This window comes from Clinocottus analis, unplaced genomic scaffold, assembly GCF_023055335.1.
Source record: "Clinocottus analis isolate CAN_PGR_092001 unplaced genomic scaffold, fCliAna1.0.p SCAF_15, whole genome shotgun sequence".
In the NCBI taxonomy this organism is placed as follows: domain Eukaryota; kingdom Metazoa; phylum Chordata; class Actinopteri; order Perciformes; family Cottidae; genus Clinocottus; species Clinocottus analis.
In genome coordinates, this window is record NW_027175876.1 from 1,401,353 (window position 1) to 1,416,794 (window position 15,442).

Here is a 15,442-nt window from a genome sequence, read left to right on the forward strand (position 1 = left end):
ATGTCCGCCGAGCGCGATGACAGTTCTCACATGCGTCGCTTCGGGGGGTTGGAAAGAGGAGCCCTGTCTGATTTGATTTGTCCGAAATGTTTTGGCTGGAGGGAGACGACGTCGCGGGAAAGGCCAGCGGACGTTACGGCAGTAAATGCTGACATATTTTTTTTGTGGTTGGGTTGATGTCCTTTAACGGCTGTCGATTGTGACGTTTCGGTAGCGGATGAGAGGATTGACGAGCGCTATCATTGCCTGAAACCCTTCTGGCCCTGTTTCCCCTCATTTCTTCTCTGAACTACTCCTGAAGGACGGCCAAGAAACGGAGAGAGTGACTCGAGCGAGAGCCGAGGATTTTAAATGGTTCTCTCTGTTCCTGTCTCATGCAGAAGAACAAACAAAATCCCCTTAGCGAGAGTCAAAGGTCTTTCTCAGATAATCAGGATGCTTTTTGTTTTTTTGGCATCGTCTGTCTTGTTCACGGGCAGGCGTTTTGTCTAGACGCATCTCCTGCACTGCCATTAGAAAGCGAGACTGGCTAATTACGCTCGGGGGGCGACAAAGGTGTCTGCTGGAACAGCCGTGACCTTAAAATCATCTTCTATCAGAGATCGGTCTCGCCAAATCAAAGCCAATCAGATACGGTGGCTAGTTCCGCATGGGGTGTTGATTTTCCCCCCGTGTCATTAACGCCGTGGCATCTTGAAACGGGGGTCTCCCACCCCCCACGACCTCACCCTCTGGATCACTGTCAGCTCGGTGCATTAGCTCGAGCATAGGATCAAACGGCCATATTTGAATATCTTTACACATCCGAGCGCTTGTTTAAACATCCCGTAATCCTTTTGTTGGCAGATCGGCGGAGCGCACAGATGCCACACCAAATGGGGCGTTGTAGCGAGGGTGGTAGGCATCCAGGCGGCCGGTCGGTCGCTGGCTGGCTGGCGTGGCCCGGGCCGGCAGATGGTCTGGGGATGTCGGGGACAGCGAGCTCTCTGTGTCACGGGCGATGTTAATGATGGCAAAAGGCTAAATGATGACAACAGACAGCGGATAAATCACAATTATCGCTGCACGGTGCTTACGAAAGGATCCTCAGATGTTTGCAGAAGGATTTGGGAGCCCAATTAGGGCTGTTTATGCACAGAAACATGTCAGCCTGTGAATGTTGCTCTCCATGGGCGGGACCAGTGTGTGAACCGGCACGACAGCGTGGTGCTAAACAACTTGTTTCCTCTTGAGAATTTTATTTACGAAGGTCTGAATGACCCGGCATACCTCACTGTCTGAAGCACATTACCACCTGATGACATGAGGTGTTCTCGTGTAATAGCCCTGCTGCGATTTCGCAGGAAACAATAATGGGCTTTGAAATGAGGAACAATGAAAGTTGTGTGGAGTGTGGATTTGTCCTACGAGAGTCGCTCGAATGGCGCCAAGGCCTCAAGGGTGTTACATGGATTTTTGTGGAGCCACTTCAGGATTTTCTTCAAGTTTGTGTGCTAAGACGCTTGAACGACACAGTGAAATAACAACATCAATGCATTTTTCCAAGTTTAAGTTTGAACATTTGCAGAGAATGCGGGAGAGGTCTAATTCATGTATCCCTGTGTCTGCTCAGCCTCCTCACTTTTGAGCTCGTACTATAGTCTGACTGATGTGAAAACAAGAAATGCTGATGATGCACGGGTTAACTTCCTGCAGGACACAGACACTACATGTTGTTGCCTTGTATGAGACGCCGGTACTTTCTTACGGGCCGCACGCACATCATTGCACATCCGCCGTGCGTCATTTATATTAACCTGCGTCGTCTCCGAGATTGAATGAAGCCAGGTCTCCGCGTACGTCTCCATCAGCAGAAAGACGATGCACAGCCCCGTCTCCTCAGCTTCACTATTACTTTACACAGCAGGCCCCGGCTACTTCTGATGTTGCACAGCGCTCTCTCTTCCTCCCCCCTCCATGCAGGAATGTCTCCCAATGAAACCCAATTGGTTCTGGTCGGAATTACTAAAGATGTCATTGGGGCCGGCGTCTGCTTAGTGTCCTCTACGCAACGAGGAGCCCCAGCATGTTGGAGTCGTGTGAAGGGGAGGGGTGCGTAAGTAAAAGACGGCAACAGTGGAAACAGCTAGAGGGAGAGGACATATGCTGCGTCCTTTACAGCAGCAGTAGCGGTGGAGCATCTCCAGCCCCGGAGGCTGCACTGTGCCAACAGGGACTCGTATAAATTATTTACACCCGGACCCCTTTGTGGACATTTCCCCCATGGGGGGCCTCCACTCCAACGGGTCTCCAGGCTCTCGGCGGGCCCGAGCAGGGTGCCAGAGGGAGGACCAAAGGCTGGAAATGGCCCTCTTTGGCAAACACACAGCTTGATATACTGTGAGTCTTTTTTAGGCCGCTTTGAGGAATCAAGGGAAGACTAGTGCACTTCATGAAAGAGGCTTGTTGGCAGCCACTTCTTTTTCTTGATGGATGGTTTGAATTCTTGGGGTGTGAGGATCTCTTTTATTTCTGTCACTTTTGTGAATGTGAAAAGTTCTGGACCAGGTCTTTGCTTCCAAATAAATTCCAAATAATGTTAGATTATCTATGATGGATTTGTTAATACCTTCAGCATGTGGTTACACAACTTCTAATACTACTTTATAATCGATTCCCTTCTTAGTATCCCCCTACTTGTTGAAGTGAGAGTTCGTGGCAGGCGGCAATCTCCGGTTCTGACGAGTGAAGCCAATGCAGAAGTCTTTTAATGTGCATTCTCACTAATAACCAGCAGGGGCGACTGTCAGATTGTATAGAAGTCTATGAGGAAAATGACTCCACTTCTTACTTAATTTATAACCTCAGTAAACGTGAGTTTATGGTCTTAAACTCTACTTCTAAGTGTCATTTAGTAAATTATAGTCACCATAAAGCGGATTATGTTTTAGGGCGGGCTTACTGTGATTGACAGGTCACTGCCACCAACCAGAGACGTAGAATCTCTTCCGTGAACTTCCGTTCAGTGGCGTCAAAAAAATTCAGGTGCCGAACTCGGGGCGACAAAACGTCGATCCGCAAACCAACAGGTCACACCACGATGACGACGCCCACCACTCCGAAAATACAGAAGGTGTAAATTCAGAGTCTCGCTCCCGGTGCTGGTTCCATCAGTCTCCCGGCTGTTTCTGCCCCGTGTTTATTTTTGCACAATACGCACGATTAAAAATCTTTGCGTGGGCGTTTATTCATCTGTGCCTTCCTCGATGCCACCATTGCACATGCCTGCACACCGTGTACTGATTGCTGTCCGCTTTTTTTTTTTCCAGCCTTGCACTAAATTAGAGCTTTTGAATGACTACGGGATAATTACTGTAGTTATGTACCTGCCAGTATCTGCCGCCCGGGAGCTGTTTTTAGTGCCACCACCTGAAAGACCAGCCACTTGATGGACAGCTTGAACAGAATGGGGTTCATCCACCTCTCAAAGGCGGATGACTCACACAGTGTGGGTGGGAGTAATGATCTAGAATACCTGGGGCTCGCGAAGATGGAAGAAGAAACGGGAACAAAAACTTTGGTTTACTTTGGATGACACGTGGTATCAAATGGCTATTTTATCATTAGCTCAGTCCAACTTGTGGAGTCATTTATGTTTGATTTATTATCATGTTCTTGGACTGAGGTTGTGTTTAACCCTCATTGTAACCAGATGATTTATCTTCCCCTTTCTATCTGACTCATTTAGCTGGTTAAATATCTTCTTCGACGGCAGTGTAGCGACACACAAAAGCTCTCCTAAACATGTGAGCCCATCAGTATTCTGTTTCGACAGCAGCCTTTAAAAAAAAAACACATCCCAGCATTAGTTGTTTTTTTTGGCAGCCTATCATTTTATGACACACTCACCTCACTCATCACGCTTTACTAAATCCTTCATCCATGTGAGCCCGCGAGCGTTTCAGTTGATTTCCAGCTCAGCTACTCCGACCCGCGTGCGCTACCGCGTTAGCCGGTGAGTCACAGCGTTTGATTAGCATTATTTTCTTTCAAATCCCGCTGGAGTTGGCGCGGCGTATCGGAAGGTCGGCTGCACCTCTCGTCTGCGCCTCTGACTTCCCGTCTGGCCGATGCGAGCTCATCCGGCGAGAGCATGCCAGGTAGAGCGCTTCCACCTCATCAAAGCTAACCCTTTGCCCCTTTCTGGCTCTCCGTTGTCCCCTCCACAGTGAATCACACTCGTCCTCTCGCTTCTTTTCCCTTGTTTCGCCTCTCTCTCTCTCTCTTTCTCCTTCTAACTATCTCCCTCGGACACCGACCCCGCTCTTAAGAGGCCCGCGAGCGTACGAACTCGCGTGAAATTTACAGCCTCCATTTTTTGCCGCTGAACACGAGACGCGTGCCCTTGCAGTGGATTATCATGCAGGTTACATTCCCAGGAATTGGGGTGCAAAAGGACTCTCTGTGACAGCGATACGACTAGTCTCCTCTGTATAATTATCCTTATGTCCTGCCCTCTAAGCTTTTATGTTCCCTCTTAATCCATTCTGGCAGTCTGCTTCCCTACAGGTCTCTCATTCCCCGTGTGACTCGGGCATCTGCTTCAAAAGTCTGTTTTCTAGCCCGTTAATGGCGGTATTATCTAGTATTCTCCGGTGTCTCGTCCAGGCGTTGTTGTGATTGGGGGACTGCGAATGTGCACGTAAAGACTCGGCCGTTAAAAAAAACTATTTCACCATGAAGCATTCAGGGGGATTGCATCACTGACGAACGTCCTCCTTGAAGTTCAGTGCAAAGCATCCATTTTCTTTACGGCTGACACTTTTTCTGGTCTGTACCATTTGGCTTGAAAACTACACAACAGATTTTAGACCTTTTAGTTATTGAGATACAAATGGAAGTGAGAGTAATGTTTGATGCAGGCTTTTAGCATCGGTTATGATCAGTGACTATATATCTTATTAAGGGGTGTGTGTTAGGGGGAGGGTGTGACTCTCCTTCATCCCGTATTTATAGTTAATTTCAGCCTTTCCTTGTGTGATTTATTATTCAAGATAAATAATACATTTAAAACTCCGCGCTTCTGCTCCCGGTTCTGCATATTTGAAAAGCCTCGTCTGTGTCTTTTAAAGGCGCGACGTGTAAAGATCTGGCCGGAATTTTTTGTTTTATCATCTTCATACAGTTATATACATCAGTCCAGAAGACGAAGAAGAAGAAGAAGAAGAGGAGGATGAGAAGAAGTAGGATGAGAAGATGAAGAAGTAGAAGAGGATGGATAAGAAGAAGGATGATGAGAAGATGAAGAAGTAGAAGAGGAAGGATCAGAAGAAGGAGGAGACGGAAGAGGAGGAGGAGAAGAAGTAGGATCATAATAAGATGAAGAAGTAGAAGTGGAAGAATGAGAAGAAGTAGGATGAGAAGAAGAAGAAGAAGAAGAAGAAGAAGAAGAAGGATGAGTGCTGCCCCCTCTTTGTTTGGAGCAGGTGGCTGCATGCTACACGCTACACATCGCTACATGCTACACATCGCTACATGCTACACGTCGCACATTTAAAGGCCATCGCCACATAAACCAGCCCACACCACAGAATAACCATATTTATTCACCCAACAGAACAATATGAGACGTCCTTGGAAGGTCCTTGTAGCTTTAAACAAACAAATACACAATGTGATTGGAGGCCCAGCGATGCTCTCTGGGTCTGGCTCTCCATTCAGTGGCTGTAATAACCTATTACAGAACAGCTTTCTTCCAAATTTGACAGCGGCTGTTGTCCGCTGCTATTTTGTTTAGTCTGCCATGAATATATTGCTTTGAGCTTTTTGTCAAAAATGAAGCATATTAACCCCCTCCTCCCCACATGCAACAGCGTCTGTATACAGTCCCTGCACTGGAAGGGATCATTTTCATTCATATATGCATTTTATTTTGTATTTTATGAGATGAAAATGTACTCTTGTTTGCCCTCCGAGCATTATTCCAGCCGTAATGTGTGTGTCACATTATCAGAACGGCACTAACTCCTCATGCTTCTTGGTGCCACTGCAAAACACATTTGTCAGCAAGATTGTCCAATTTCCTCCGAGTTCTTTTAAAGCATTACTCTCTGCAAAGCCCCGCGGTCATCATGTGCATTCAATAGAGATTCTTTTCTTCTTTTTTTGTTTTTTTTGGAGGAAAGATGGACTGTAAAACATTAGTTTAGCATGAAAAAAAAGTGGTAAATATGAATGAATTCATATTGTGTGGTTGTTGACGAGATGTTCTCTTTTACGATGTGTCCACACACGGACAAACACACACAAACACACACACTTCAGCTCCGGAGATGACTTCAGATGGTTTTAAAATTGTTGAGGGCTGTGATTTGCAGACAAATGCCGTCGAGCAGCAGACGAATGTGTTTCTCCTCAGCGACGCGACGGCCTGAACGAGATGTCGAGAGAGAGCTGGTGCGCTCGGACTGAATTGGGGATTTTCAGCCATTTTGTGGCCCCCCCGAGGCCCCGCGGCCACAGCTGTCAACAGCAGTTTTGTTCCACTTAAACACGGGGCGGGCGGGGGGAGATATTCACGATGAAATGAACGGCTTCACATCTAGAAGAAAAACAAACCGTGCTCGGCGCGTTTGCGTTACGCGCACAAAAAAACATGAACGCAGAACGACCGCCGCTTCAGGCGGGAAAAAGTAGTTTTGGTTTGTAGTGTGCCGGCTGGGATTAGGAGTAGCCCCGACTTTCGGGGGACCGATGCAGGACTCACACTCACTTCCATTTCTTTTTCAAATTCTTCGTGGCTCGGGGACTTTTGGAGTCCGGCTGCCCCGCAGGCGTTGAGGAGGTTTGGCTCCACGATTAGATTATTCATGATACAAAAAAAAAAAGTTGTGTAACTGACTAATGCCGTGTTCACACCAAAAGCGTTGAGAATATTCCCAACGCTTTTTCGCCCGATTTTACTATCCGCGCATGAGACGCTCGATGAGACGCTCTGCCGTTCACCATTAAAAAATACCCACTAGTTCTGCTTTATACCTGAGGAAGGCCCACATCCAACGCCGCCCGTGTCTGCGTTCATAATATTATCCGTAGTCGCACACAGCTCCGGCTCCTCCAGGACGAGTGTCTGGATGAAGCCGCTTACAGCGCTCCTTCAGGCGGACCGGCAGCCATGTTGAATTCTGCTACGGCAGGACGGCGGTGACGTCGGGCGGAGCTTCTCCACGCTGGTTGGCTTTCTCATCAGCGTCGGGCGAGTTTCTTTTGCCAAAGTTGAAATATTTCAAGTCTGGCGAAAAAGCGAAAAAGCGGAAAAGCAAAAGAGCGAAAAAACGCAAATATTCGCAAAGCTTCTTCGCGACTCTTTCGGAGTGAACACACCACAACAAATATTACACTGTTCACTTCCCCCTCCTCTAAAAGTGTGTGACGCTCCATCATCCGAAAATGGGTGCGCGCCTGTCGGCACGAGTTATGGCCCCGATGTGCTGGCATTTTGGAAAACGGCGTGATGTCTGCTCTCTGTCCACCGCTCCGTCTGCCGCTTCACGTGTCACGTGCTTCGGGGCGAGGGTTAATGAAATGCCCCGATTTAAGAGCTTGAAACGAGGCCCTTTTTTATTTTTTTTTTAAAGCTTCCAACCTCCCTCCCACGCATTTTCTCAACCGGCACGAGCGCCAACCGACACATCGCCGCCGGCAGATGCGTTCCCGCGGAGAGCTGATGATGATCTTAAGCTTTTGCTTTAATCAGGTTGTGATTTCTTTCCTCTATTTCCTCTCTCTTAAATATTAAACCCCTCAATCAAAACCCATGCAGTACAAACAGAACGTACTCAAGGAGGCAAGCTAACAGTTTAATACGCTACATCCTGGCTATCCGGTGTCCTTGAACTCAGCGTTGATGGACAGTTGCCAATAACCAGGCCTCTGCTCGAAAATGTCATACCCAAACTAAAAAGGGTGTCTCTCTGCAACCACAAGGGCTATTTGAATCATTTTTGTGTGATAATAAAAAGCTACCCATGTGTGCTACACATTTTGTTCAGATGTGTAAACATCAGTCTGTTACTGGTTGATAGTGAATGAAGATGATACACAGAAAAAAATGAAAAAGTTTCAGGTCCGCCTGGAAAAACATCACTTTCAGGATGATTATTTCTTTTAAATGATGTGTCTGTAAAGTCCAACTCCAACCCAAATCATAGCACAATATGTGAACATTTTCTCTGCAAAGGTTGACTTTGATAAAGTGAAGCAGAACAAAGTCAGAGAGGGTTTAGTGCAGAGAACATTCAGGCGAGGACTCCAAAATTTGCATTAGGGCACATTTGTCTGTGACATTTTAAATTCTCTGGTACCAAACCATATATTTCACTGGTATACTACTCATTGTGTTCAATACATCCAAATACAGCAGTTTCTGGCTTTTTTTCTTCATAAAACAAGCTATGATTTACTGTTTTATACAGCAATCGATCAGTCTGCACCCCCCGAGGGGGGGATTGGTTTTGAATTGGTTTAAAGCATCACAGCCAAGTGAGCCGGATGGCTTAAAGGAAAAATAAGTAATCGGCATCATTTTGGCACACCTCAACCACAAGCCAACCATTTTTCTATTTTTGAGAAGGTCTTTTTTGACGACAGACACACACACAAATCCACACGTGTGCACACTCGGTGACTAGTCGGTGATGCATAACCTGACGGCTGACTGATGAAGCGCTGACCTTTTACTCCCGGTCTCGCGGGCAATTCTCCGCCTCGTGAAACCGTGGCGGTCGGTCGGTCGACATCCGCCGACACTGGAGTGCTCAAAATGAATTACGACCATGTGGGGGGAATAATGAAAAAGAAGCCGAGACAAAGAGCTTTACAGATGAGAGCGGGACGGAGGAGATAGGAAGGCCCCTGGAATCAAAGACTCCCTTCCCCGCCCGCGCACCTCCCCGCCGCCTGTTCCCATTCACGCCCTCTGATCTTGTTTACAATGCAGCTGTTTGTGAGAGCTTCATCCTCCGTCTGTACACACTTGCGCAGTGGCCGAGTTTCCCCCCCCCCCCCTCTTCCTCCATCCTCCCCCCCGAGCTAGAAGAAGGAAATTAGCGAGGCGGCTTCCAAGCCGAGGAAGTTTAAAATATGAAACTGCAGAGCTGTAACGAGAGCAGACAGCTCTCCCATCTTTAAATGAAAGGCTGCTGCTGCCGCCGAGGCGGAATCAAACGCGGCGTTTGATCAGCGGGAAAGCTTTAAAGCTGAACTACATGGTGTCCCCGTGTAGCAGAAATGCTCCTTACTGTAGCTTCCCACTGCGAGCGGGTGTGAAGTGTACCATTTCTTTCTTAGAACTAAAGTTGTGGACTTCTTTGTTTGTGCGTCTCTTTGTGCATCTTTCTGTTTGCGTGTCTCTGCACGTCTGTTCAGCTGCAGGTTTGCTTAACTTCCCTTTTGATCCGCTTATGGACCTTTATGGGGAATTCTTCTTCCTCCTTTTTTTAAGTTTTGAAGATGTATTTGATGTCATGTACAGTATGTGCAGGACAAGGAGGTCCCAAACAAAAAGACTCATGAAAAACTGAACAATATCAGACACAATCACACACAAAATAAGCAAGAAATAACAAAAAAACATGTCGCAAAGGAAGTCTCTGAGAGAGAAAAGAAAGTAAGAAAAGAAAAAGAGCACAACCTTGAATTAGACACGATCAAACGATCAATAATCAATCTCTCAATAGGGGGTGAACGGTGATGGCAGTCAGCTTCAAGACGGGAAAACTAAACACTTTTAAAGAAGCTAAATTGTCACAGAAACTTTTTAATGATCATCGATTCCCATTCAAAAGACCCCGAAGCACAAAAAGTTTATTTTTTAAGCAACTTCTTCAGATACAAAGAGGATTATGTAGAGCGGCCGTCCCCAACATGTTTTGTGTTTGGTTATTGTTAGACAATATATGATGTAATAAAATGATACGACCGCCATTAAAGACAATTATAAAGTGCATAAAAATGCAACTCACCATTACGTCGAATGAGTGGGAGACCAGAGCTTGTTTCTCTGCAAGGAGTCGGTTCCACGTCTTCTTCATGTTCAGTCTATTTGTAACTTAAACCTTTAGTTCAGTCTACTCCATAACTTAGTTTTAGTCGCTGTCAATGCAGATAAGCCAATTCATAAAGACAGGATGTTGGAAATGAAGGCAGGGTTTTCAGAGCTTTTTGGCGATCTCTGGATTTCCTGCCTTGATTTTGAGTTGAAACATATTTTTAAGTTTTATATTTGAGTAAACGTATCACGTGTCATGACGTACGTTAATCTGATCAAACAGGAATGACGAACAGATATTTTTATATCCTTTAATGTCAGTTCTTCCTAGCAGAATTCAAATATACATATATATATATATATACATACATAAATAATTTATGAATACATAGTTTTCTTTCTAAGTTGGTCCCAACATGAAATTACTCACAAACAGCTCTGAGGTTTATCTTGAGTGACCCGGACATGATTTCTCATTATATTGGAGAGAAAGCATCTCACACCAGATCAATGTAAATTAATGAATAGGTAAAAGGTCAAATACAAAAGAAAATTGAATTTTTTGGGGTTGAACTGTCCCTTTAAGGCGCACGCAGCATGTACAGTGCGGCGCATCACATCTTCCTTGTGTGTTTCCTCGGACCGCAACTCAAGGTGTCCGCGTATGTCGAGGAATGCGGCGTCTGCGTTCCCGTGCAGACGATGGAGAAAGGTCATTCGCGGCAAACTAGCTTTCGCTTGGCCGTCTTCCTTCTAATGGAATCAATGTTGCAGTGCCTGCTGTCTGTGTAAGCTACGATGTGGCTAATGTTTAAAACATGCTGTGCAGGATGCAGCGTGACCCTCTTAAATAAATGACTGCATCGCCAGGAGAGGTAGTCGTCTCAGGATTAGCCGCGCTGAGGGGAGAAATGCTCCGTGGACCCTGTGAGTCATGCTGGCAGATAAACAAGGAAGCACATGTAACTAGCAAAAAGACACACACACACAAATAAACCCGTCACACAACAGTAAAATAACAAAAAAAAGCTAACTCTAGCCATCATCGCCAAATCTATTCCCACACGTGGGTGCGTTCGAGATGAGAAGCAGCGGGTTTGCGTGGTATTTGTGTGGCAGAATGAGCACATCACCCCATGACATCCCATCATTTCCTTACAAATGCCCGCAGCTTTTTCTTCTGCCCCCACCAGCAGCGGCTTTTGCCGCTCTGCTAGTTAACCAGGCGAGCCGGCGGCGGGTGAGAAGGCCCCGGCGCTCATGACCGCGGCGTCACAGCGCTACGCGCGTTAGCTCCCGCCTTTTTTTTAAAACACTGATGCAGAGTCGTTTATAACTTTCAATGCCACTCCACGCTCGCTAGAGAGGTCGCGTTCATCTCCACCAGCGGTTCTCCGGGGTCGAGGCGGCCGCAATTGGGCGGTTTTGTTGGATGAAGGGATTAGCAATTCACGAGGAGCGAGTAGAAGTGCGTAAAAAGCCGGTGACGGCGGTAACTGGCTGTTTGCATCAAGCGCTAAATGCTAAACGTAGCTTCTATGAATCTGTACGATATTTCATACTTGTGCTCCAGTAAAAAATCTTAAAAACCGACGGTGGAAATGAAGCTCCGTGCTCCTCCGACACCCTCCTCGGCAGATGCCTTAAAAAATGTAGCGTGAAACGCTGCAAAATGCACATCGCGGCCGGGTCAGAGAGAGTGCAGGCGTCCTCAAGATGCCAACCGAGATGGCTTTTTTCTTTCTCTCTCATGTGTTTTTCTCTTAACACACGACTGGGAACTGTACGTCTTGTGAGAGTTGGCACATTACGAATGGACGAATAAAAAAAAAAGGAGAAGAAGTGCTCCCGAAGACACTGTGACATTGATTTGTACACCGGCAGCACCTTCCTTGAACGAGGCTCCGCTCACTTGTTAAAGCAGCTGTCCTCGCCACCTAATCAATTATTTCAACTTGTCGCCACCAGCGCATTTTTTCATTTTTTGGGGGGAAAAAGGAAACGCTTCATCACTACTTCCTTTGTGAGGCCGCCGTCTTCTCTTTAAAGGAAACCTCCGTGGGGGTCGGTTGGCATCACATCTGTCGCGCGGCACATTAAAGTGTTGAGTGGCAAGTGTGTAGGTAGTCGGGCCGACATCAATCATTCATACTGACATTTCCTTTGATGCGACGTGCCCGTGTTTGTGTGTGTGTGAGTGGGCGCCCACACATGTGACACCGTGCACATGCATACGTGTGTGTGTGTGTGTGTCTCTTGTCGAGTTCAGACATGTGCCGTGCTGCAGGTTTAACGACCTGAGGCGAAGGTCGGCACTCGCTCACGCGGTTCGAGCGCACGGCTGCTGCGCAGGTGGGGCCTCGTGGCACACTGTGTGTGTGTGTGTGTGTGTGTGTGTGTGTGTGTGTGTTTCAACGGGCTGCGGCTTCACCTGAATGCTAAGTGACTGCGAAAGAGACACACTGCAGCTGCTCCCATGCCTGAATGAACACACACACAAACACACACACAAACACACACATTCACACGCATATACGCTGAAATAGTCGGCGTTCACACGGGTGGTCGAAAAGAGTGAAGCGTCCTCTTGCTTCAGCGGCGCCAGCGTCCCCAAATCACATCCAAACTTCGAGGCTGGTTTGGCTCTGAATCTCCCATCTTTGTGGGGACCGGGGTCCTCGGGCATGCCTCCAAACGGCTCCCACAATGCACCAGCACAAATTGCATTTCGCTCACATGGCCGAGCCCACTCCTCTCCTCTCTCTCTCTCTCTCTCTCTCTCTCTCTCTCTCTCTCTCTCTCTCTCTCTCTCTCTTCTCATGGCTTTGCTTCTTGTTCTTTTCATTCCTCCTCCTCCCCCTTCCCTTGACATCATCTTGTTTCCCTCCGACTGAGTCCCCTTCCTCCAACACATAACTGCCGACGTCTCTCTTGGTTGACGTGCTGTGAGCACCTGCAGCTTCCTTCCTTCCCTCGCTCCCTCGCTGGCTTCGCAGAAGGAGATGAGGATGCATGTCGAGTCAAAACAGTACCAAATGGTATCGACGTCGGAGCGCTGTAATGAATGAAATATGCATCCCACTGTCGTCCCCGTCTGTTCTCAGAAAGCCTTTCATCTTCGGCAGCTTGCCAAAGCGCCTCCCCCTCCTCCTCAAAGGTTTTATTGTTCATTGTGTGTTTTAGCAAATTGGAAGTGGCTTTTTTTTCCGTACGCCCTGATTGATGGGGCCCGGTGGCGCTCAGATTACGTAAGAGGACGCTGATGGCTCCCCATTCAAATCGGCACTCGGGGTCCGATTGATCGGCGGTCAAAGCGACTCTGAATCGCAAAACACGCGGGAGCCTTGTCGTTGTCTTCTGCATCGTGCGGCGTAGAGTTATGTCTTCTTCTCTTCTGGAAATTAGATCTCTGTGCTGCCATATTAAACTGTCAGAGGGCATGGATGCTTCACTCAGAGGGGGGGGGGGCATTGCCTCAGATAAGTCCGGCATGATAATAACGAGCGCCGCTAAGTCGCGCGATGCGATTGGGGGGCGTGAGGGACGTGTAGAGGACGTTTATCAACGTGACACAGGACACAATGCTCTTTGTTTGATTGGTTAAATTAGTGGGAGCTCATTTGCTTTCACTGCAAAATCCTTTCCAGGGCTTTTCTTTTTCTTTTTTCTTTTTTTTTCGGTTTGTTGTCGTGTTAATTAAGCCGGAAGAAAACTCGCTTTGTATGCTGCTTGCGCACTGGGCCGAAAAAAAGGAGAGAAGCAGATCATTGTTATTCCTCTCCTGCGCCTCAGAGGCGAGTTTTTTTGTTTTTTTTTCGTATTATTCGATTCGCGCCAAAGATGAGCTGCTTAAATGTGCATTTGCGGGGAAAACAAATAGTTTGCTTTTGGTTTTCCTGAGACGGTTACCTTCAGCGAATACAAACCCTTTCACAGTTGTGTTTTTTCTTCTTCTGCCTCCGTCTGTTTGTGTCCCGGCAGACGCAACAGCCTCATTTAACCCGGAATTAAAGCTGCGTTTAATATGAAAATTGCGTCGCTCTCGGAGAAGATCATTTCCTCTAATGAATTAGTGCAATTAGTGAACGCGTTTCGTTAAAAACTCATTCTGGAGCAGATGCACCGTCATCACGAGGATCTCATTTAACCTGCAATGGCGGCGCTCCCTGGTGGTTAACCTCCAATTTTAAGTCCCAGCATGCCCATTCAGACAATATTTTAGCTTAAAATACGTAATTCTTCCATTTCTGAACCAAACGACACAGTTTTTTGACTGAAACTCCTTCCTAACAGAACAAGACTTTGTTTTATTGTGATTTTTTTGCAGATTCTGATTCTTTAGGTCATAATTTTTACAAAAAGGTGTCTTATTGACGCTCCAGGAGGCATTTTTTTGGGAATCTGGCTCATATCGCGCTGGATGTTCATACTTTTTTTTGCAAATATACATTATTTTTTTTTTGACTTTGCCAAACAAATACATACAATAAACACAAGTATTGGAATTAATTTGGCTTTCCTACGACGACTCAAACACAGGAGAAAAGGAGGTCTGGAGACAAAATTGGTTCCACAGTTTTCATCGGGTTGAACTGCATTCGATCACATTGGGAGGGTGAAAACCACAAAGCTCTCTGGATTTGGAGAGTTGTATTGCGGTCCTTTAGAGTAAATAGCCCCACAAACCCCCCTGCGGATATTTAATGGTGTTTAAAAACTCTCCACATTCTTCCCGGAAAGTCTCACCAGCGTCCGTCCTTTAGCATCGGCACAAACCAGCAGCCTCCTTTAATTAGTTTACGCTCGAAATGTCTCGTATCGCGGCGCCGCTATGGACTGTAACGTGGAAGCTGCAACATCTACTCGGGCTCCCGCTCGCTCCTCCGACAGCTGACCTCTCATTAATCACATAAATCAGCCGGCAGACAAGGTGCGAGCGCCCAAATACTGGCAGGTCTTTGGCTTCACTTCAGTGCACTCGGAGGACGAGTCTCCCTGTCAGGCAGACGTCGAAACCACAAAAACCCGCGGAACTGAGAAGCAGTTTCTCTCTCTTCATACCTGTTTTATGTCATTTGCCTTTCTGTGTTTGTGCGTCCGGGTTTTCAGCTGAACTGTGTAGCTCATTGTGGACTGATTTTCACCGGGTTTTCGATCTCGTCTGTCGTTGCATCAGGAGGCGAAGCTGCGCGAGCTGCTGGACGTCAGCACGCTGGCGGGGAAGATGGAGAACCGGATGCTGACGGTGGTGAGCGGCCTCGACATGGTCAACATCACCTACCTGAACTTCATGGCCTTCCAGGAGGAGACGGCGAAGGTGAATATAACGACCAGCTCCATGATTCACGAAGGCACGTCTGCATGTGGGGTTTTGTGGACAATGTGTCCTTTTCTACGGGCGAGGAATAGAACAAG

General features: G+C 47.1%; 1 protein-coding gene across 3 annotated transcripts in view; it reads left to right on the plus strand.

Moving 5' to 3' along the window:
* The window catches only part of plcb1l (phospholipase C beta 1-like), a 107,612-nt gene that overhangs the window by 43,512 nt on the left and 48,658 nt on the right, over nucleotides 1-15,442 (plus strand). For all 3 annotated transcript variants that reach the window (XM_068576717.1, XM_068576716.1, XM_068576718.1), the window contains exon 4: nucleotides 15,204-15,344. In XM_068576717.1, the coding sequence (XP_068432818.1) occupies nucleotides 15,204-15,344 (141 nt within the window). The remainder of the gene's footprint in view (nucleotides 1-15,203; nucleotides 15,345-15,442) is intronic.